The sequence below is a fragment of the Ranitomeya variabilis genome, chromosome 4, assembly GCF_051348905.1.
Source record: "Ranitomeya variabilis isolate aRanVar5 chromosome 4, aRanVar5.hap1, whole genome shotgun sequence".
Taxonomy (NCBI): domain Eukaryota; kingdom Metazoa; phylum Chordata; class Amphibia; order Anura; family Dendrobatidae; genus Ranitomeya; species Ranitomeya variabilis.
In genome coordinates, this window is record NC_135235.1 from 493,060,104 (window position 1) to 493,085,446 (window position 25,343).

Below are 25,343 nucleotides of genomic sequence, written 5' to 3' on the forward strand. Positions count from 1 at the left end.
TTGTTTGAGTTACAAATTGTCGATTTCCAATTTATGGCTTGAAAAAGGCCGTTTGTGGCCAAAACATCACAATTTTTAACTTTTTCTATGTCTTAAAAAGGCTTTCTTGAGAAATATACTGGTACCTTGGACACATGGTGGAGAGTTCCCAAAGTAAGCACAGGTCTAACTAAGGAAATGGTGCATGAGACTCCTGCTACGAACTGTAAAGGATCATGGGGCAGGACTTGTTTCAGTAATCACTCACTATTACAGGGTTACACATTATATACAAAAGGGTTAAACTTCACCATGTGTGGGTGACACTTGGTAAAACCTTATGCGCTTTGCCACTCGTGTAATAAGCTGCAGATTTTCAACTTGGAAAACATACTGAAAATTCTACAATGGTGGGAATTTTAGATGGAGCGTGCTATCAACAGCCCCAAATCTGCCCTGTACCTGCATCAGAGGTGGCACAGGTAACTGGTCATTCTACGTCTATGGTGCCACAATGACTATTAGTTACAACATCACTGCCGCTAAAAGAAAATTGCAAGTGATCTTGCAAATAGAAAAAAAAAAAAATCCTTAACATGGTGCTATCAGCTTTTTATCACTATAATCACACACAGGATGCAAATGCAGATGTTTCCGTAGGCCTTATCCAAATGTCAGCATTTTATCAGTTCTGCGAATGGCTCCAAACGCAGGAGAAGTGAATGTCTCATTGACCATTTTCTTTCTGTGCGATCTACTGTCGACATTGGATTACAAATGCTGGCAAAGGAATAAGGCCGCATCCTCCATCTTCTAGTGAGTACACCGAGCGTCACACTGAAGGTAGTTGTATGAGCCGGTGAGCCTGATGTCCAATACATGTCAGCACATGAAATAAAGCTTGTAATAATGCTGCCTGCATATGGATAGACGATCAGATAATCACAACTGAAGCCAAATGTCATATGTCAGTTTCTGGCCACTGTCACTTTAATACAAGGCAGTAACTCCAAAAGCCAATGGACAAAAGAAAGAAAAAAGGATTTCCTTATTTGATAATCAATATATATGGCCACAAGAGGAGAAAGCACAATACATCATATACCAGCCGCTATAGAACTAGATGTATGCGGATCCCCACTGCAAGGAAAGGCTGATGAAACTGATGCACAATAAAGTGCAACAGGAAGGAGACTGATATCACACTGAGGAACTGATGATGGAGCCTGGTAAATAATTTGATTTATAGGCATAATTACTGTACAGTCAAAGAACAGCACCAAGTTTGCTCTAGTATTAGACAAAATAAATGGAAAACAATTTAGCTTGTAACTAAGAACAGACAGATATAGGATCCTCCTCACCAATAACTGCCAGGGTGTCATTTACCGGCATGTATACAATGGGGTCCATCAGTGGAAATAGCGCCCCTCATGAATACAATGAACTCCTAACCATGAGTGGTATCACTCCGGGCATTCTGCACTAGCATGAGAGCCAGGAGGAATTTATTAAAGGGAACTTGAGAGGAGATGCATGCTGCCCAAACCACAGGTAGCACGATTATAGTGGGCATGTTTTCTCGGAAATGCCACGGCAAGAACACAGCAGGTGTCCGAGTCATGATGCCCTCAGTTTGGGCAGCATCAACCTCCTGCAGGAGTCCCTTTAAAGCAGTGCTCCCCCTACAGATCAGGTTTTTAAGATTTCCTTTGTAATTTCCAGTTGATAATTCCATCCCTTTATGCAATACAAAGGAAATCCTAAGAACATTTTGAGTGGAGCGATGAGCTCACATGCTCTCCACCATGGTCTATGGGGCCGCCATAACGGCAGGGCAGCGCTCAACTGAATAGGCGATAATGAGATTTTAGAAAAGTGAACTAACCAATGAGGAGACCCCACAGTCAATTATGTAATGCATGGATAAATAGGGTCTTCAGACTAATACTCTGCAGGGATTCTCCTCTCTAGCCAAGATGAGGTGTAACATTTCCACCTCTACTACAGCCATATATAACAGGATATATACGTTGTGTGTTTATGCCATATACTGCTAGACAATAAGAGTGATTGGGGGATGTGTTACCTAAACTAAAAGTACAGTCACACTGAACAACTTTCCAACGAGAACGACAACAATCCGTGACGTTGCAGCGTCCTGGATAACGGTATCGTTGTGTTTGACACGCAGCAGCGATCTGGATCCCGCTGTGATATCGTTGGTCGGAGCTAGAAGGCCAGCACCTTATTTCGTCGTTAGGTCGGTGTGTATCATCGTGTTTGACAGCAAAAGCAACGATGCCAGCAATGTTTTACAATGGTAACCAGGGTAAATATCGGGTTACTAAGCGCAGGGCCGCGCTTAGTAACCCGATATTTACCCTGGTTACCATTGTAAAAGTAAAAAAAAAAACAGTACATACTCACCTTCTGATGTCTGTCACGTCCCCCGGCGTCCGCGCTGCTGCTCAGAGCTTTCTGCACTGAATGTGTCAGTGCTGGCCGTAAAGCCGAGCACAGCGGTGACGTCACCGCTGTGCTCTGCCGGCCCTGACACATTCAGTGAAGGAAGCTCTGAGCAGCAGCGCGGACGCCGGGGGATGTGACAGACATCAGAAGGTGAGTATGTAGTGTTTTTTTTTTACTTTTACATTGGTAACCAGGGTAAATATCGGGTTACTAAGCGCGGCCCTGCACTTAGTAACCTGATGTTTACCCTGGTTACCCGGGTGCTGCAGGGGGACTTCGGCATCGTTGAAGACAGTTTCAACGATGCCGAAGTCGTTCCCCTGATCGTTGGTCGCTGGAGAGAGCTGTCTGTGTGACAGCTCCCCAGCGGCCTAAACAGCGACGCTGCAGCGATCGGCTCGTTGTCTATATCGCTGCAGCGTCGCTGAGTGTGACAGTACCTTATTATACAAACCTCTCCTGTATGTATTGGACCGTCCACTTTGCCATCCACATCTAGCCTCACCAGCTTGTAAATGGGCAGAAACCGCAATTGGAGGTGAGTGTGTGTGGGGTGCTGTCCTCCCCCATTAGCTGTGATCTGTAGTGACTACATAGGGATCTGATATGATCGCAGCACCATTAACCTTTCCCCCAGAAAACCCCTACTCCCCATGATCGCAGCACCATTAACTTTTCCCCCAGAACATCCCTACTCCCCATGATCGCAGCACCATTATCCTTTCCCCAGAACATCCTACTCCTCATGAGCGCAGCACCATTATCCTTCCACCAGAACATCCCTACTCCCCATGATTGCAGCACCATTAACCTTCCCGAGAACATCCCTACTCCCCGTGATTGCAGCCCTATTAACCTTCCCCCAGCACATCCCTACTCCCCATGATCGCAGCACTAGTAACCTTCTCCAGAACATCCCTGCTCCCCATGATAGCAGCCCCATTAACCTTTCCCCAGAACATCCTTACTCCCCGTGATAGCAGCCCCATTAACATTCCCCCAGAACATCCTTACTCCCCGTGATCGCAGCCCCATTATCCTTCCCCCAGAACACCCCTACTCCCCATGATCGCAGCACCATTATCCTTTCCCAGAACATCCATAATCCCCATGATCGCAGCCCCATTATTCTTCCCCAGAACATCCCTGCTCCCCGTGATCGCAGCCCCATTATCCTTCCCCAGAACACCCCTACTCCCCATGATCGCAGCACCATTATCCTTTCCCAGAACATCCATAATCCCCATGATCGCAGCCCCATTATTCTTCCCCAGAACATCCCTGCTCCCCATGATCGCAGCCCCATTATTCTTCCCCAGAACATCCCTGCTCCCCATGATCGCAGCCCCATTATCCTTCCCCAGAACATCCCTGCTCCCCATGATCGCAGCCCCATTATCCTTCTCCAGAACATTCCTGCTCCCCATGATCGCAGCCCCATTATCCTTCCCCAGAACACCCCTACTCCCCATGATCGCAGCACCATTATCCTTTCCCAGAACATCCATAATCCCCATGATCGCAGCCCCATTATTCTTCCCCAGAACATCCCTGCTCCCCATGATCGCAGCCCCATTATCCTTCCCCAGAACATCCCTGCTCCCCATGATCGCAGCCCCATTATCCTTCCCCAGAACACCCCTACTCCCCATGATCGCAGCACCATTATCCTTTCCCAGAACATCCATAATCCCCATGATCGCAGCCCCATTATTCTTCCCCCAGAACATCCCTGCTCCCCATGATCGCAGCCCCATTATTCTTCCCCCAGAACATCCCTGCTCCCCATGATCGCAGCCCCATTATCCTTCCCCAGAACATCCCTGCTCCCCATGATCGCAGCCCCATTATCCTTCTCCAGAACATTCCTGCTCCCCATGATCGCAGCCCCATTATCCTTCCCCAGAACACCCCTGCTCCCCATGATCGCAGCCCCATTATTCTTCCCCAGAACATCCCTGCTCCCCATGATCGCAGCCCCATTATTCTTCCCCAGAACACCCCTACTCCCCATGATCGCAGCACCATTATCCTTTCCCAGAACATCCATAATCCCCATGATCGCAGCCCCATTATTCTTCCCCAGAACATCCCTGCTCCCCATGATCGCAGCCCCATTATCCTTCCCCAGAACATCCCTGCTCCCCATGATCGCAGCCCCATTATCCTTCCCCAGAACACCCCTACTCCCCATGATCGCAGCACCATTATCCTTTCCCAGAACATCCATAATCCCCATGATCGCAGCCCCATTATTCTTCCCCCAGAACATCCCTGCTCCCCATGATCGCAGCCCCATTATTCTTCCCCCAGAACATCCCTGCTCCCCATGATCGCAGCCCCATTATTCTTCCCCCAGAACATCCCTGCTCCCCATGATCGCAGCCCCATTATTCTTCCCCCAGAACATCCTACCCCCCAGGCCGGTGCAGGGACACCACACACTAGCGCTGTAATACCAGACAGGGCAGTATCGGGAGGTGGCGCTAGTCCCCCTTCCCAGTTCCCAGTAGGGCCGGCAGTCACTACTGAGGACGTGTAGGCTCCTCGTCGTCCATACATGTACAGATGGGGCAGCTCTCACTGATCGGCCGAGGAGCCGAGTGTGACCAGGGGCGGAGAGCTACCTACAGAGCCGCCCCTCACACCGCTCTGCCATGCCGCACGGCTCAGGCCTCCCTCACCCGGCGGCGCACATGTTTCCTGCGCCCTCGTGTTTCCGCTTTCCTCACCTCGTCTCCGGACATGATGGCGCAGATTCCCGGTGCTGCCTGGGCTGCGGTATAGGGATGGGCAGTCTGTCCTCGGCCGTGCTGTACCTCGCTGTATGCCCGCTTCACCCGGTCTCCACTCTTACATCAGCTTCAGCGACTCACACGCCTGTGCGCACGCGTACTGGAACCCTGACGTCATCAGGATGGCGACAAGTACACTGTAAAAAGCTTGCGCCGCCGCGATGTCACCTGGGAAGTGTAGTTCTTTCCGTCTATGCGCTAACGTTGCAGTGTGAGTGTGGCCGTCCGTTGTGGTAACTGTTCTCTCCCATGCGTCTCTCTGGTGAATTCCAGCTGACGACGTTTCAGTGACTATTTTATTTACATCTAAACTCTGCCCTATACCGAGGACGCTACCCCAGTGCTACCAGCCTGCCCCATTAGTGCTGCCAGTAAGGTGGGCAGTCCTGTGGCTGCAGGTGACATTGTCGGGGGGGGGGCTACATCTCCGACACTTTTCGCAGAAGAAAACGAACAGTCCCAGATTACATTACACACACACACAGATCCTTAGATAAAGTATTTCTAAACTCCGTTTATGATCTGTGCGTGAGGGCTTTGGCCAGTCCATGGGGCGTTGGTGCCCACAGCTGCCTGCATAGCCTTTGCTGGTTATTAATTATAGGGGGACTCTACGGGATTTTTCTGGGGTCCCCCATTTTAATAGCCAGTAAAGACTTAAGTATACAGCTGTGAGCTGATATTAATAGCCTGGGAAGCTCCATGGGTATTATCACCTTCCCAGGCTATAAACATCTGTTACCAGCTGTCTGCTTTCCCTCTGCTGGTTAAGAAAATTACGCGGGAGCCCACGCCATTTGTTTCTGAAAAATAATCTTTTACTAATTAAATACATGTACAATAAGCTGTGCACACACTGTACTAATTGTATATGCCCCGGACACTATCTATCTATTATACCGCTATATACTGTATGTAATCTATTCTATTCTGTCGGGCCCTGCTATGATTTTACAGTACGCAAATGCTGAATTGCCAGCTTTTCTTCTATCTTCATAGATGCTCATGAGGAGAACATAATTTTACCTCTATACAAGTCACTTGTTCGACCACACTTAGAATACTGTGCACAGTTCTGGTCTCCGGTGTATAAGAAAGACATAGCTGAACTAGAGCGGGTGCAGAGAAGAGCGACCAAGGTTATTAGAGGACTGGGGGGTCTGCAATACCAAGATAGGTTATTACACTTGGGGCTATTTAGTTTGGAAAAACGAAGACTAAGGGGTGATCTTATTTTAATGTATAAATATATGAGGGGACAGTACAAAGACCTTTCTGATGATCTTTTTAATCATAGACCTGAGACAGGGACAAGAGGGCGTCCTCTACGTCTGGAGGAAAGAAGGTTTAAGCATAATAACAGACGCGGATTCTTTACTGTAAGAGCAGTGAGACTATGGAACTCTCTGTCATATGATGTTGTAATGAGTGATTCATTAATTAAATTTAAGAGGGGACTGGATACCTTTCTGGAAAAGTATAATATTACAGGGTATATACACTAGATTCCTTCATAGGGCGTTGATCCAGGGAACCAGTCTGATTGCCGTATGTGGAGTCGGGAAGGAATTTGTTTCCTCAATGTGGAGCTTACTGTTTGCCACATGTTAGGTTAGGCTATGGGTTGAACAAGATGGACTAATAAAGTCTTCCTTCAACCTTAATTATGTTACTATCTTAAGGTACCTTCTCACGAAGCGACGCTGCAGCGATAGCGACAACGATGCCGATCGCTGCAGCGTCGCTGTTTGATCGCTGGAGAGCTGTCACACAGACCGCTCTCCAGCGACCAACGATGCCGAGGTCCCCGGGTGGGTAACCAGGGTAAACATCGGGTTGCTAAGCGCAGGGCCGCGCTTAGTAACCCGATGTTTATCCTGGTTACCAGCGTAAAAGTAAAAAAAACAAACAGCACATACTTACATGCGTCCCCCAGCGTCTGCTTCCTGACACTGACTGAGCTCCGGCCCTAACAGCACAGCGGTGACGTCACCGCTGTGCTTTCACTTTTAGGGCCGGCGCTCAGTAAGTGTCAGGAAGCAGACGCTGGGGGACGCATGTAAGTATGTGCTGTTTGTTTTTTTTACTTTTACGCTGGTAACCAGGGTAAACATCGGGTTACTAAGCGCGGCCCTGCGCTTGGTAACCCGATGTTTACCCTGGTTACCAGTGTAAAACATCGCTGGTATCGTTGCTTTTGCTTTCAAACACAACGATACACGGCGATCGGACGACCAAATAAAGTTCTGGACTTTATTCAGCGACCAGCGACATCACAGCAGGATCCTGATCGCTGCTGCGTGTCAAACGAAACGATATCGCTAGCCAGGACGCTGCAACGTCACGGATCGCTAGCGATGTCGTTTCGTGTGAAGGTACCTTTATTTCTCTCTCTCTCTATACACAGTACAAACCAAAAGTTTGGACACACCTTCTCATTTAAAGATTTTTCTGTATTTTTATGACTATGAAAATTGTACAGTCACTCCGAAGGCATCAAAACTATGAATTAACACATGTGGAATTATATACTTAACAAAAAAGTGTGAAACAACTGAAATTATGTCTTATATTCTAGGTTCTTCAAAGTAGCCACCTTTTGCTTTGATGACTGCTTTGCACACTCTTGGCATTCTCTTGATGAGCTTCAAGAGGTATTCACCAGGAATGGTCTTCCAACAATCTTGAAGGAGTTCCCAGAGATTCTTAGCACTTGTTGGCCCTTTTGCCTTCACTCTGCGGTCCAGCTCACCCCAAACCATCTTGATTGGGTTCAAGTCTGGTGACTGTGGAGGCCAAGTCATCTGCTGTAGCACCCCATCACTCTCCTTCTTGGTCAAATAGCCCTTACACAGCCTGGAGGTGTGTTTGGGGTCATTGTCCTGTTGAAAAATAAGTGATGGTCCAACTAAACGCAAACCGGATGGAATAGATGCTGTGGTAGCCATGCTGGTTTAGTATGCCTTCAATTTTGAATAAATCCCCAACAGTGTCACCAGCAAAGCACCATCACACCTCCTCCTCCATGCTTCACGATGGGAACCAGGCATGTAGAGTCCATCCGTTCACCTTTTCTGCATCGCACAAAGACACGGTGGTTGGAACCAAAGATCTCAAATTTGGACTCATCAGACCAAAGCACAGATTTCCACTCATCTAATGTCCATTCCTTGTTTTCTTTAGCCCAAACAAGTCTCTTCTGCTTGTTGCCTGTCCTTAGCAGTGGTTTCCTAGCAGTTATTTTACCATGAAGGCCTGCTGCACAAAGTCTCCTCTTGTTGTTGTAGAGATGTGTCTGCTGCTAGAACTCTGTGTGGCATTGACCTGGTCTCTAATCTGAGCTGCTGTTAACCTGCGATTTCTGAGGCTAGTGACTTGGATAAACTTATCCTCAGAAGCAGAGGTGACTCTTGGTCTTCCTTTCCTGGGGCGGTCCTCATGTGAGCTGTGCATCGGTCAACTATACAACGCACTTTGCACAAGGAGAAGCTGTATGGGAGAGTGATGCGAAAGAAGCTGTTTCTGCAAGCACGCCACAAACAGAGTCGGCTGAGGTATGCAAAAGCACATTTGGAGAAGCCAATTTCTTTTTGGAAGAAGGTCCTGTGGACTGATGAAACCAAGATTGAGTTGTTTGGTCATACAAAAAGGCGTTATGCATGGCGGCAAAAAAACACAATGCATTGTATAGTTGACCGATGCACAGTGACACCATCTGCAGCAAGTTGATGCTGCAGCTCTCTGGAGGTGGTCTGAGGATTGTCCTTGACTGATCTCACCATTCTCCTTCTCTGCCTTTCTGATGTTTTTCTTGGCCTGCCACTTCTGGCCTTAACAAGAACTGTACCTGTGTTCTTCCATTTCCTTAATATGTTCCTCACAGTGGAGATTGACAGGTTAAATCTCTGAGACAGCTTTTTGTATCCTTCCCCTGAACAACTATGTTGAATAATCTTTGTTTTCAGATCATTTGACAGTTGTTTTGAGGAGCCCATGATGCCACTCTTCAGAGGAGATTCAAACAGGAGAACAACTTGCAAGTGGCCACTTTAAGTAGCTTTTCTCATGATTGCATACACCTAGCTATGAAGTTCAAAGCTCAATGAGGTTACAAAACCAAAAAAAGTGCTTTAGTAAGTCAGTAAAAAGTAGGTAGGAGTATTTAAAACAAGAAAATGATAAGGGTGCCCATACTTATGCACCTGTCAAATTTTGTTTGAATGCAGATTGCATATTTTCTGTTAGTTCAATAAACCTCATTTCAAGGCAGAAACATTACTGTGTCCAACAGTTATTAGATATATGAAACTGAAATAGCTGTTGCAAAAAAAAACAATTTTTATAAAACATTAAGCTTAAGATTAATAGGGGTGCCCAAACTTTTTCATATGACTGTAATTCCACAAGTGTTAATTCATAGTTTTGATGCCTTCAGTGTGAATTTACAATTTTCATAGTCATGAAAATATAGAAAAATCTTTAAATGAGAAGGTGTGTCCAAACTTTTGGACTGTACTGTAATATATATATATATATATATATATATATATATATATATATATATATACACAGCTCCGGCAAAAATTAAGAGACCACTGCACAGTTTTATAAAAACCAGCTTCTCTCCATGTCTGACTGCCATTCCAGTGTCAGTTGAATTCCAACCAGAGTACACCTCATTCTACTTAATGTGCTTGTGATTAGGTGATCACCTGAACCAAATCTTATTTAATAAAGGAAAGTATAGAAAACCCTGCTGTGGTGTTCACAATCCTCTTGCAACAGGACAAGCTGGATGGCAAAACAAGTGCTAGTAATTAGGGTTGAGCGAAACGGATTGGTCATTTTCAAAAGTCGCCGACTTTTGGCAAAGTCGGGTTTCGTGAAACCCGACCCCAGCGTGAGATCGGCCACGCGGTCGACGATCTTCGTGCCAAAGTCGCGTTTCCTATGACGCTTTTCCCGCCATTTTTTCAGCCAATGAAGGAGTGTGGGCAGCGTGATGATATAGTTTCCGGCTTGCTTTCTGTGGCGTCACAGAGCCATATTACCGTTTGGGATGTAGCGATTTCCACAGTCCAACACAACCTATGCTTTGTACGGAGGGGGAGAGAGGGGGAGAGAGAGAGAAAAAATATATAATTCCCCATTGACTTGCATTGGGTTTCGTGTTGGGTTTCGTGTTTCGGTCGGCCCCCCGACTTTTCACAATAATCGGCCGATTTCACACGATCCGACTTTCGAGACAGTCGGGTTTCACGAAACCCGACTCGATCCTAAAAAAGCAAAAGTCGCTCAACCCTACTAGTAATATCCCAAAAGTAATAGGAATGAAAAAATAACTTTAACCATGCCAAAGGAGTTGAAAAGAAAAGTCTTGAGTGAGGAAAAGAAGGGCTCAATTCTGGCATTACTAGCAGATGGACACAATGAGCGTCATGATGCCTCCATTCTTAAAATTTCTAAGATGGCAGTCCATTACAACAAGGTCAAGCAGCAGACAATGGGGACAAAAGAACTACAGACCGGCAGAGGAGGAAAACGACTCTCCACTTACTGGGATGACCGTCATCTTATTCAAATGTCACTCAGCAATCGCAGGATGACATCAAGTGACCTACAAAAGGAATGGCAAATGGCAGCTGGGGTGAAGTGCACAGCAAGAACAGTTCGTAACAGGCTCCTAGAGGCAGGACCCAAGTCATGTAAAGCTAGAAAAAAGCCTTTCATCAATGAGAAGCAAAGGAGAGCCAGGCTGAAGTTTGCCAAAGACCATAAGGATTGGACCATAGAGGACAGGAGTAAGGTAATCTTATCTGATGAGTCTAATTTTCAGCTTTGCCCAACACCTGATCGTCTAATGGTTAGATGGAGACCTGGAGATGCGTACAAGCCACAGTGTCTTGCACCCACTGTGAAATGTGGTGGAGTGTTATGACCCCAGTGGACAGGGTCTCAGAGGAACGTGTAAGTCTGCAAGATACAAAAATCCAGCTCATAGGGCTGTGGTAACTGGGTTGACCAAATAGCTACTCCTAACGCCAACACTAGAAGTAGCCGGGGATCATGCCTACGGTGATCGCTAGATGACTCGCGCCAGCCGGAGAATCTAACTACCCCTAGGAGAAGAAAACAAAGACCTCTCTTGCCTCCAGAGAAAGGGACCCCAAAGCAAGATACAAGCCCCCCACAAATAATAACGGTGAGGTAAGAGGAAATGACAAACACAGAAATGAACTAGGTTCAGCAAAGAGAGGCCAGCTTACTAATAGCAGAATATAGCAAGATAACTTATCTGGTCAACAAAAACCCTATAAAAATCCACGCTGGAGATTCAAGAACCCCCGAACCGTCTAACGGTCCGGGGGGAGAACACCAGCCCCCTAGAGCTTCCAGCAAAGGTCAGGATACAGATAGGAACAAGCTGGACAAAAATACCAAACAAAAGCAAAAAGCAAAGAAGCAGACTTAGCTTGAAAAACAGGAACCAGGATCAGAGGACAAGAGCACAACAGATTAGCTCTGATTTCAACGATGCCAGGCATTGAACTGAAGGTCCAGGGAGCTTATATAGCAACGCCCCTGAGCTAACGGCCCAGGTGAGGATATAGAAAAAGACAGACGCTCCAGAGTCAAATCACTAATGACCACTAGAGGGAGCAAAAAGCAAAATCACAACAGTGGAGGATCGGTGATGATCTGGGGATGCTTCAGCAAGGCTGGAATTGGGCAGGTTAATCTTTGCGAAGGATGTATGAATCAAGCCGCATACAAGGTTATCCTGGAAAAACAGTTGATTCCTTCTGCTCAGGCAATGTTCCCCAACTCTGAGGACTGGTTTTTCCAGCAGGACAATACGCCATGCCACACAGCTAGGTTAATCAAGGTATGGATGAAGGACCACCTCATGAAGACCCTGTCATGGTCAGCCCAATCTCCAGGCCTGAACTCCATTGGTTGTAGAAAAGCCGCGGAGACACCATCACTTGTTTCTCAACGCAAGCAATAAATAGCCAGGTCTTTCACCGGGAAGGAACAACCACGGGAAGGGCAGCATCCAAGAAAGGAAAACCGCCTATGCCAAAACATGGTATCCATCCACAGACAGCTGTTTCGGGGTATTTACCCCTCATCGGTGTGGAGTAGGAAACTGGCTATTAAGAGCAGTGCCTAGTGAAAAGACTATAAACATAAGGATGAATGACCTCGGGGAGATCAAAACATCGAACACCGCGGAGACACCATCACGTGTTTCTCAACGGAGTGATCCAGAACACTGCCCCCATCCCTAAAGGGAAATATGCAAATGCATGTAGAAACGCCGCGGAGACACCATCACGTTTCTCAACGCAAGCGATAAATAGCCAGGTCTTTCACCGGGAAGGAACAAGCACGGGAAGGGCAGCACCCAAGAAAGGAAAACCACCTATGCCAAAACATGGTATCCATCCACAGACAACTGTTTCAGGGTATTTACCCCTCATCAGTGTGGAGTAGGAAACTGGCTATTAGGAGCAGTGCCTAGTGAAAAGACTATAAACATAAGGATGAATGACCTCGGGGAGATCAAAACATCCAACACCGCGGAGACACCATCACGTGTTTCTCAACGCAGTGATCCAGAACACTGCCCCCATCCCTAAAGGGAAATATGCAAATGCATGTAGAAAAGCCACGGAGACACCATCACGTTTCTCAACGCAAGCAATGAATAGCCAGGTTATGTGATCTGTTTTTTATGCACCCATTGGTTTCTCATGACTGAGTCTAATCCGAAATCCTGATCAAAGTAGTGCATGCTGGGATCTGATACATGCAGACTATTAATAACATTCATGTGAGCTACCACATTTTCTTGAACTGGTTGTGCTGTCCTCATTCTGCCCATTTCAGACTCGACAATAGAATTTTTGGACATCAGACTCTCTATTGAACGGTCGAGCATTGTCTGCACTTTACATCGGAAGGCAACGTCAACAAATAGTCTCCTCCACTATAACAGCTTTCTTCCATGGCATCTAAAAAATGGCATACCAAAAGGCCAGTTTCTTCGGCTCAAGAGAAACTGCAGCAAAGAAATCGAATTTGCAGAGCAATCCAGGGACCTGTCGGAACGGTTCAAAAGAAGGGGATATCCAAAGAAAAGCATCTCCAGGGCATACCAACATGCGTGTCAACAAGATAGAAAAAATCTGTTCCAGAAGAAGGTACGTGATTCTTCCCGCCCACTCTCGTTGATCACAACTTTTAACAACCAGTGGTCGGATATTCGAGATGTTTTGGAACGCAACTGGGGCATACTTATGAGTGATGTGAGAACTATCCCAATTATCTCTTCCTCCCCTTGCCTGGTGGCGAGGAGAGCCAAAAATCTGAAGGACAATTTGTGCCATAGTCATTATCAAAGACCAGTCACCAGACTCAAGGGTGGTAGGAGGACCTTTGGATCCTATCCATGTGGCAACTGCAATATATGCCAGTTCATGATTGCGCAAGATGGATTCTCAGTTTCCACTCTGTCTTTTCAGATTCGACCCAAGGAATTCTTCACATGTAGATCACGTAATCTGGTCTACGCCATATTTTGTGATTGTCCAAAAATTTACGTGGGACAGACGACGCAGGAAATAAGGAGAAGGATGCAACAAGACCTTTCTAACATCTCTACGGCCCAGAGGGATCGAGACAGGAATAAGACGTTGACATCAGTGGCCGCGCATTTTTTGGATGGACACCGGGGAAAAACTTCCAGCTTTAAAGTAATGGGTCTTGAATCCGTTAAAATGAACATTAGGGGGGTGATATCCACAACCTCCTACTTCGATGTGAGACCAAGTGGATATATGAACTTCAAAGCCTTTCACCCAAGGGCCTGAACGAAGAATTTTTGTTCACAGGATACTACAAACAACTATAGACTCTTGACGTCATTTCACTCATATCTCAATTTTGAGTATTGCCTTTATATGTCTTTGGTATAATTTTGTATGCGATATACTCTTTAATGATGGTATGTGTATATATACCATGGCATTTATCAATAAATGATCATTTAAACATATACTGGGTGGGTTAAGTTAATAATTCTAACCTTTGTTTGGGTCTATTAATATATATGACCAGCCAAACTTCCGCACGGTGGGCCATGTCTACATATTTATATGTGGTCCTGTCCGTCGTTCAGATCAACATCTGTGAGTAAAAGTATTTTTCATCAGGTTTTGTGATTTGACTTTGCGCCCCCCATCATAGGAACCTATGGGGGTGGCACCTCCTTTTGTAAACCCTTAAATAACCGTAAGATTTTTTCTTGGTCTCCATCTATTTATGATGAGGTATAGTTTCTATTGACCAGATAACATCATTACCATAGGTGTGTACCATATAGTAGAGGCGCTGTCATAGGCACACTTACCATAGCATTTTTAGACCAACTAAGGGTTTCGCTTAAATTGACTCAACAGTATCTTGATTTATTGTGATATGAGAATATATATACTTATTTTGTTCAGCTGCGTATCCCGCCCTTTGGGTGTTTGTTGTCCCCTTTCTCTTCCTTAAAAACAGGTTTGTTGGCCATTCAATAAATTCTCAGGTATCTGTCACCTCTGGTTTTAGTTTTGTGTGATATATTGCAGCACACATTATTATAGACTTGATATAGTCTCCTGTTCTACGTTATCCCCAGACATGCGGCGCTAGGGTTATATGTATCATGGTTACATGCCTGACATAACAGTAGGTTTATCATTGTCCTGTTAGTACTGGTACTTTCCACACCATTCGAGCACGCACAGCAGGATCTGTATGTGTGCCCAAACTTACCTATGGAGAGGGGTATTCTTACGAGAACCCCCTAACTCTTGCTTGAAGCTGTGAGTGCAAGCATGGCATTTATGCCAAGTCTTAATATCATGGCACTTAGTTCTTTATGTATTCACAATAGTTAGTCTTTGGTGTGTGACATAAATCATGATCGATATAATGTGGGGTATGTGGCTGCAGCAGCGCTGTGACATTTTATCTATATTCCCGTATAGATCGCTCTAATGCAGGCGGGCGGTCTTAATCAATATGGATAGGGACTTTCTATGCTGTACCATGCGCATGCGCTGTATATTTTCTAAGCCACCATCTTGGCACACCCAGCCTGCGAGGTTTACACCTTTTCTTGTTTCCGGTGCGATGTCATTTCCGGTCGCATGCGGCGCTTCCTCCTACAGCTGTTCGGGATCTTCTGCTATCGGGTAAACTACTTAAAGTGTAATGTTTGAGTCCAATGGCGCATACCATTTCTTACCCCTGATGAAGCCACAGCGGTGGCGACACGTGTCGGGTTCTTAATCCCCCCCTGGACCTTTTCTGGGGTCGTGCACACTCCCTGTATGGACATGAGTAATGGGACTTGCAGTGCGGCGATATAGGTTGGCAGTGATATCTTCTATCCCGGACTGCTCCGTCATGCTCTCACAGGTCATGTATCCACCCTCTCCCCATGTATTTGTGTTGTAGATGTCAGCTGCATTTTTGGCTATTGTTCCATGCAGACAGCAGTATCTTTTCTCATGGATGGTCACGGTGGGCACATGTACCTGTTTTCTATGCCTGTTGGATATAATTATCGTATTGAGTGCATTTTTTCATCTACTTGAGCTCAGGGGCTTGGTCATATATGTTACGTACCTATTGGCCACACGCAAGTGTTATATACTTGTTTGTTAAATATCTCCCTCACTGGGTGTACTGAGTGCTGGACAAGCCAGCCTATTGTCTACTGGTATATAGGCACTAAATGGTTCTATGTAGTTTGGCTGGTCATATAGGGTCCACTCATTCCAGTGGACTTTCTAAATATAGATATATGGTGATATTATATTCTTGGCAAGAACTAGTTAACTGGGGCATTGATTCCTATTTATCCTATAGGTACAGAATTTTCACCTTGTATGCCAGTATTTTCAGTACACTTTGTCATGTCCTACAACAATCCTTTGCATTACGGTTATTGAATTGCATAGGGCTACTGTGTGCACCTGACCCTCGGTCTGGGGGTTTTCACTCTTTTTCCTTTGAGGTGGTCTTTACTATTGATGTTTTTAATGCTCATGTTTTTATGCTACTACTGTCCATGTGGTATGTGTTGTTTGGATTGTAATAAATAAACTTTTTCTATATATTATTATATTTAGGGTGTTCCCCATATTTTGGTATGTCTCTTTTTCTCTTTGGTTTATTAAATTTTGTTTGACATACTCTTGGGTAGATCCCCTGTACTATTTGGCCACTACTATTGATGGTGCCCTCCTTCGATGTTTATAAAGTCCTCATTCTGCCTATTTTGCATACAGACAGCACACCGACCTATTATACACTCGTCTCAATGAGCCCTAAAGGGTTTTCGTCAAAACTGGAAGTTATCCAATATATATAGTGTGGGCAAAAACGTCCTTATTGCTGGGGTTCCAACCACTTCCATAGGGAAATAAAATGAGCAAAAACCCTGCTGTAACTAACCCTGCCCTTATTCACACACTGAGGTCAACTCTGACACATGGTAAGGTTTTTAATATTAGACAGTGTAGGACCGTTCCGATCAGGGTCAGCTTGTCGACGGTGGGATGACTTTTATGCTTTTTTTGATCAAAAGCAGTATTACTAAGAACTATGTGTTATTTAAATACACTTGCTTTTTACTTATTTAGTAACAGTAGGGTTTTGCTTATTTTGTTGCTTGTAGGTTTTGAATGCTTTATGGCCAATGTGAACATTCGTTTATGTGCTGCATGTATACCAACTTAAACGAAGCTCAATTTTTGTGTTTTGTCATCTGAGTGCATTCTGATGTTTTCCATGCACCCATAGACAGGAATGGCCGAGCACGATCCAATTTGCATTGCAAAGCGCAGCATGCTGCAAATCTACATTAATATTGGTCCTAGTGCTATCTGATGAAACATCAGATAGCGATTGTCCGATGTATACATTCTTGTGAGCAAGACCTAAAAATGATAGCGGTTTCACACGAGAATAGAAGCAAGAATTCTATCGGAAGGGCATGTTCATACATGGCTAATAAGGTATGGCAATTTATTTAATCATACTTATCATATGTCTCTCATGGGAGGCTGTCCGACCATGGTGACTTGCTTAGTTTAAGGTCTGAGACAGCTTTAAATATTTCTTCCAGATGAAAGCTATGTTTACACACACATATTTCTGACCAATCAGACCAGTCTTACTGATTATACAATTTGTCTGAGTTTGCCATTAACAAAAACACATATTCTCCTATTCTGCATCGGTTGTAATTGCCCTCAATTGAAACTTTCCTATTCCTTATAGCAGGTTTGTCTTTCAGATATCTGCTTACATGCTGCAATAATTGTTTTTAACAGGCAGACTGACTAACTGTGAAGAACCCTTTCCTATTTAGATGTCGCAAATGTCTTTCGTCCACATGTAATGTGCAAACTTCCTCGTCAGAGAGGAAGAGAACTAGAACTCTAGTGCCACCTATAGGAAGTAGCAATCCTAAAAGTCAATGTCGAACCTTTAACGAGCCTTGTCACGTTACTTAAGATAAAAGCCAAAAGCCAAAAGCAGAATCTCAATTTGCAGGCACTTTGTGGTACTGCCCCTCATCAGTGCAAAGTGTGAGATCTGGTTTGGCTGTGTGAGAGGCATCTGACCATGATCCAAGAGGTATCATTTCTGTTTGCTTGATATGTCACTTTCCACAAGGAGAAACATACCCGTTGCCTCCACATGTAATGAATGTCACTTGATCTTTTGTAGGGTCATTGTAAAAAATTGTATTCTGACCTTCCTGTTACCAACCCGACTTGTTTAACCCCTTAACGACCGCCGATACGCCTTTTAACGGCGATAGTTAAGGGTACTTAAACAACAGCTCCGTTAATTAACGACGCTGTGGAAAACGTGTGTAGCGCTCCCTCAGAGTCGGATTTTCTTTGGGGCTGCCGGGGGTAGCCAAGACCCCAGAGAACATGATTCGGGTCTTTTTTTACCGACCCCGGTTTTGCGATCACCGCTATTAACCGTATAGCAGAGACCGCAAAAAAAAGAAAAAAAGTCCGATGTGCCATTTAATTTCTCTCTCTGATGTGATCGCAATTGGATCCCCGATCCCCCCCGGTACCTCCCGATACTCCTTGGCCCTCCTGCTTCCCCTCCCCATGGGCGCCGCCATCTTCTCCCTGGAAGAAAATGGCAGGCGCATGCGTAATGTGCCCGCTGAGATCTGCCGGCTGGCACCCGGCAACAATAGGAAGATTTTTCCTATTGGTTCATTTTGGTCACTGTGATAAACCCTATCACAGTGATCAAAATAAAAAAATAGTAAATAAACCCCCACTTTATCACCCCCTTAGTTAGGGAAAAATAAAATAAAGAAAATGTATTTCCATTTTCCCATTAGGGTTAGAGTTGGGCTAAAGTTAGGGTTAGGGTTGGGGCTAAAATTAAGGCTAGAGTTAGGGTTGGGATTAGTGTTAGCGTTAGGTTTGGGATTAGGGTTATGGTTAGGGTTGGGATTAGGGTTAGGGCTGTGTTGGGATTAGGGTTGGGATTATGGTTAGGATTCTGGTTAGGGTCATGGTTAGGGTTGGGATTAGGGTTAGGGGTGTGTTTGGGTTACAGTTGTAATTAGGGTTGGGGTTAGGAGTAGGGGTGTGTTGGGGTTAGATTTGTGATTAGGGTTAGGGTTGGGATTACGTTTAAGGGTGTGTTGGGGTTAGGGTTGTGATTAGGATTATGGTTAGGGTTGGGATTAGGGTTAGGGGTGTTTTGGGGTTAGAGTTGAAGTTAGAATTAGGGGGTTTCCACTGTTTAGGCACATCAGGGGGTCTCCAAACGACACATGGCTCCACCATCGATTCCAGCCAATTTTGCGTTCAAAAAGTCAAATGGTGCTCCCTCCCTTCTGAGCTCTACCATGCGCCCAAACAGTGGTTTATCCCCATATATGGGGCACCAGCGTACTCAGGACAAATTGGACAACAACTTTAAGGGTCCAGTTTCTCCTGTTACCCTTGGGAAAATTAAAAAATTGGGGGCTAAAAAATCATTTTGTGGAAAAAAAATATTTTTTATTTTCACGGCTCTGCGTTATAAACTTCTGTGAAGCACTTGGGCGTTAAAAGTGTTCACCATACATCTAGATAAGCTCCTTGGGGGGGTCTAGTTTCCAAGAGGTGGTCACTTGGGGGTTTCTACTGTTTAGACACATCAGGGGCTCTCCAAAAGGACATGGCGTCTGATCTCAATTCCAGCCAATTCTGCATTGAAAAAGTCAAACGGCACTCTTTCTCCAAGCTCTGCCTTGTGCCCAAACAATGGTTTACCCCCACATATGAGGTATCGGCATGATCAGGAGAAATTGAACAACACATTTTTGGGTTTATTTTCTCTTTTCACACTTGTGTAAATAAAAAAAAATTGGTTCTGAAGTAAAATGTTTGTAAAAAAAAAAGTTAAATGTTCATTTTTTCCTTCCACAGTGCTTCAGTTCCTGGGAAGCATGTAAAGGGTTAATAAACTTCTTGAATGTGGTTTTGAGCACCTTGAGGGGTGTAGTTTTTATAATGGTGTCACTTTTGGGTATTTTCTGTCATGTACACCCCTCAAAGTGACTCCTAAGGCTGGAGTCACACACAATGTATAAAAATACAGTCCGTTTTTGATGGCCGAGATACGCAGAAAATTTCCTGAACAGTGATCAGTATTCGATGCGATTTTTTCTCCAAAAATTATAAGTGCGTCATCCGTATGGCATCCGTACGGTGAGATTTTCTCGCCGGCTTGCAAAATGGACATAGAATGGATCCATGGCCTCAAATATTCGTAAAAACATATATACAGTCTCTCTCTCTATATATATATATACTAGCTGTACTACCCGGCTTCGCCCGGGTTAATGACTGCTGTTAGCAAAATAGAATGTGTTAACACAAATTTATTCTGCACACAAAAACCACAAAACAAATAGATAGAAATGTAATTATTAAAAGGCAAAAATTAAGCTAATAGAAGAATTTCACAACATACACTCACCGGCCACTTTATTAGGTACACCATGCTAGTAACGGGTTGGACCCCCTTTTGCCTTCAGAACTGCCTCAATTCTTCGTGGCATAGATTCAACAAGGTGCTGGAAGCATTCCTCAGAGATTTTGGTCCATATTGACATGATGGCATCACACAGTTGCCGCAGATTTGTCGGCTGCACATCCCAAAGATGCTCCATACAAGGCAGGATGGATCCATGCTTTCATGTTGTTTACGCCAAATTCTGACCCTACCATCCGAATGTCGCAGCAGAAATCGAGACTCATCAGACCAAGCAACGTTTTTCCAATCTTCTACTGTCCAATTTCGATGAGCTTGTACAAATTGTAGCCTCAGTTTCCTGTTCTTAGCTGAAAGGAGTGGTACCCGGTGTGGTCTTCTGCTGCTGTAGCCCATCTGCCTCAAAGTTCGACGCACTGTGCGTTCAGAGATGCTCTTAGGCCTACCTTGGTTGTAACGGGTGGCGATTTGAGTCACTGTTGCCTTTCTATCAGCTCGAACCAGTCTGCCCATTCTCCTCTGACCTCTGGCATCAACAAGGCATTTCCGCCCACAGAACTGCCGCTCACTGGATTTTTTTTCTTTTTCGGACCATTCTCTGTAAACCCTAGAGATGGTTGTGCGTGAAAATCCCAGTAGATCAGCAGTTTCTGAAATACTCAGACCAGCCCTTCTGGCACCAACAACCATGCCACATTCAAAGGCACTCAAATCACCTTTCTTCCCCATACTGATGCTCGGTTTGAACTGCAGGAGATTGTCTTGACCATGTCTACATGCCTAAATGCACTGAGTTGCCGCCATGTGATTGGCTGATTAGAAATTAAGTGTTAACAAGAAGTTGGACAGGTGTACCTAATAAAGTGGCCAGTGAGTGTATATTAGCTTTGTTATACTGAGAATGTCTTTGTTGCCTATATTAACCAATCAGAGCTCAGATTAATTAACTGTAGCAAAATAGAAGCTGAGCTGTGATTGGTTGCTATTGGCAGCTTGATAAATCCCCAGCCTACAGTAAGCCCACCCCCTGGCAGTATATATTAGCTCACACATACACATAATAGACTGGTCATGTGACTGACAGCTGCCGGATTCCTATATGGTACATTTGTTGCTCTTGTAGTTTGTCAGCTTATTAATCAGATTTTTATTTTTGAAGGATAATACCAGGCTTGTGTGTGTTTTAGGGCGAGTTTCATGTGTCAAGTTGTGTGTGTTGAGTTGCGTGTGGCGACATGCGTGTAGCGACTTTTGTGAGATGAGTTTTGTGTGGTGACATGCGTGTAGCAACTTTTTGTGTGTCGAGTTGCATGTGACAGGTTAGTGTAGCAAGTTGTGTGCAGCAAGATTTGTGCATGGCGAGTTTTGCGCGTGGCGAGTTTTATGTGTGGTGCGTTTTGAGTATGTGCAAGTTTTGTGTGAGGCAACTTTTGCATGTGGTGCAACTTTTGTACATGTGGCAATTTTTCTGTGTGTGCAAGTTTTGCATGAGGTGAGTTTTCCATGAGGTGAGTTTTGCACGTGTGGCGAATTTTCCATGAGGTGAGTTTTGCATATGGCGAGTTTTGCATGTAGCGAGTTTTGCACGTGGCGAGTTTTGAGTGGTGACTTTTGTATTTCGACTTTTATGTGGCGGGGTTGGTGTATGTGTGGTGAAATGTGTGCTGAGGGTCGTATATGTGTTCAAGCACGTGGTAGTGTGTGGCGCATTTTGTGTTTGTGTTCATATCCCCGTGTGTGGTGAGTATCCCATGTCGGGGCCCCACCTTAGCAACTGTACAGTATATACTCTGTACAGTATATACTCTTTGGCGCCATCGCTCTCATTCTTTAAGTCCCCATTGTTCACATCTGGCAGCTGTCAATTTGCCTCCAACACTTTTCCCTTCACTTTTTCCCCATTATGTAGATAGGGGCAAAATTGTTTGGTGAATTGGAACGCGCGGGGTTGAAATTTCACCTCACAACATAGCCTATGACGCTCTCGGGGTCCAGACTTGTGACTGTGCAAAATTTTGTGGCTGTAGCTGCGACGGTGCAGATGCCAATCCCGGACATACACACATACATACATACACACATTTAGCTTTATATATTAGATATACCTGTATGTAATCTCCTGTATATAGTGTCATCTCACCTATATATAGTATATATCTGTGTCATCTCCTCCTGTATATAGTATATACCTGTGTGTCATCTCCCCTGTATATAGTATATACCTGTGTGTCATCTCTCCTGTATATAGTATATATCTGTGTGTCATCTCCTCCTGTATATAGTATATACCTGTGTGTCATCTCCTCCTGTATATAGTATATACCTGTATGTCATCTCCTCCTGTATATATTATATACCTGTTTGTCATCTCCTGTATTAGACCTCATTCACACGTTATTTGGTCAGTATTTTTACCTCAGTATTTGTAAGCTAAATTGGCAGCCTGATAAATCCCCAGCCAACAGTAAGCCCACCCCCTGGCAGTATATATTAGCTCACACATACACATAATAGACTGGTCATGTGACTGACAGCTGCCGGATTCCTATATGGTACATTTGTTGCTCTTGTAGTTTGTCTGCTTATTAATCAGATTTTTATTTTTGAAGGATAATACCAGACTTGTGTGTGCTTTAGGGCGAGTTTCGTGTGTTGAGTTGCGTGTGGCGACATGCATGTAGCGACTTTTGTGAGATGAGTTGTGTGGCGACATGCGTGTAGCAACTTTTTGTGTGTCGAGTTGCATGTGACAGGTTAGTGTAGCAAGTTGTGTGCAGCAAGTTTTGCGCATGGCGAGTTTTGCGCGTGGCGAGTTTTATGTGTGGTGCGTTTTGAGTATGTGCAAGTTTTGTGTGAGGCAACTTTTGCATGTGTTGCAACTTTTGTGCATGTGGCAATTTTTCTGCGTGTGCAAGTTTTGCGTGTGGCGAGTTTTCCATGAGGTGAGTTTTGCACGTGTGGGGAGTTTTGCATGTGGAGAGTTTTGTGCGTGGCGAGTTTTGAGCGGCGACTTTTGTGTTTCGACTTTTATGTGTCGAGGTTGGTGTATGTGTGGTGAAATGTGCGCTGAGGGTGGTATATGTGTTCGAGCACGTGGTAGTGTGTGGCGCATTTTGTGTGTGTGTTCATATCCCCGTGGTGGTGTGGTGATTATCCCATGTTGGGGCCCCACCTTAGCAACTGTACAGTATATACTCTTTGGCGCCATCGCTGTCATTCTTTAAGTCCCCCTTGTTCACATCTGGCAGCTGTTAATTTGCCTCCAACACTTTTCCTTTCATTTTTTCCCCATTATGTAGATAGGGGCAAAATTGTTTGGTGAATTGGAAAGCGCGGGGTTAAAATTTCACCTATTAACATAGCTTTGACGCTCTCAGGGTCCAGACGTGTGACTGTGCAAAATTTTGTGCCTGTAGCTGCGACGCCTCTAACACTTTTCCTTTCACTTTTTCCCCATTATGTAGATAGGGGCAAAATTGTTTGGTGAATTGGAAAGCGCGGGGTTAAAATTTCACCTCACAACATAGCCTATGACGCTCTCGGGGTCCAGATGTGTGACTGTGCAAAATTTTGTGGCTGTAGCTGCAACGGTGCAGATGCCAATCCCGGACATACATACATACATACACACACACACACATACACACATTCAGCTTTATATATTAGATATATAAATATATATATAGAGAGAGAGAGAGAGACTGTATATATGTTTGTTATATACATATATGACATATATATATATATATATTTATATTTGTTATATACATATATGACATATATATATGTCAGTGAGACACATATGTACATATATTTATATTTCATATAGCGCTAGATAGCAGAAAAGCCGGTAATTCAATTGCCGGCTTTTGCTATCTCCTTATCAAACCTGACAGGATATGAGACATGGTTTACATACACTAAACCATTTCATATGCCTTATTTTTATATATATTCCTCACTAATAATGTTAGAAGTGTATGTGTGCAACATTTGGGGGCTCTAGCTGTTAAAATAAAGGGTTAAATCACGGAAAAAACTGGTGTTGGCTCCCGCGCAATTTTCTCCCGCCAGAGTGGGAAAGCCAGTGACTGAGGGCAGATATTAACCTCTTTCTGACCTCGGACAGGATAGTACGTCCGAGGTCAGATACCGCGCTTTGATGCAGGGCTCCAGCGGTGAGCCCACATCAAAGCCAGGACATGTCAGCTGTTTTGAACAGCTGACATGTGCCCGCAATAGCGGCGGGTGAAATCGCGATTCACCCACCCTATTAATTAGTTAAATGCCGCTGTCAAACGCTGACAGTGGCACTTAACCGGCGCTTCCGGCCGGGCAGCCGGAAATGAGCACATCGCCGACCCCCGTCACATGATCGGAGGTCGGCGATGCGTCAGAATAGTAACCATAGAGGTCCTTCAGACCTCTATGGTTACTGATGCAGGCCTGATGTGAGCGCCACCCTGTGGTCGGCGCTCATAGCACACCTGCATTTCTGCTGCATAGCAGCAGTAAAAAAAAAAAAGTTAAAAAAATGTGAAAAAATTTAAAAAAATATAAAAGTTTAAATCACCCCCCTTTTGCCCCATTCGAAATAAATCAATTAAAAAAAAAATCAAACCTACACATATTTGGTATCGCCGCGTTCACAATCGCCCGATCTATCAATAAAAAAAAGCATTAACCTGATCGCTAAACAGCGTAGCGAGAAAAAAATTCGAAACGCCAGAATTACGTTTTTTTGGTCGCGGTGACATTGCATTAAAATGCAATAACAGGCGATCAAAAGAACGTATCTGCACCGAAATGGTATCATTAAAAACGCCAGCTCGGCACGCAAAAAATAAGCCCTCACCCGACCCCAGATCACGAAAAATGAAGACGCCAAGGATATCGGAAAATGGCGCAATTTTTTTTTTTTTTTAGCAAAATTTGGAATTTGTTTTCACCACTTAGATAAAAAAACCTAGTCATGTTAGGTGTCTATGAACTCGTAATGACCTGGAGAAT

The 25,343-nt window shown here is 44.6% G+C and overlaps 1 protein-coding gene across 1 annotated transcript in view; it reads right to left on the reverse strand.

Annotated features, from left to right (window-relative positions):
• EIF2S2 (eukaryotic translation initiation factor 2 subunit beta) overlaps positions 1 to 5,640 on the reverse strand; it is a 43,554-nt gene extending 37,914 nt beyond the window's left edge. The window contains exon 1 of the mRNA XM_077251963.1: positions 5,184 to 5,640. Coding sequence (XP_077108078.1) covers positions 5,184 to 5,198 — 15 coding nt within the window. The 5' untranslated portion in view covers positions 5,199 to 5,640. The remainder of the gene's footprint in view (positions 1 to 5,183) is intronic.
• Positions 5,641 to 25,343: the final 19,703 nt, after the last annotated feature.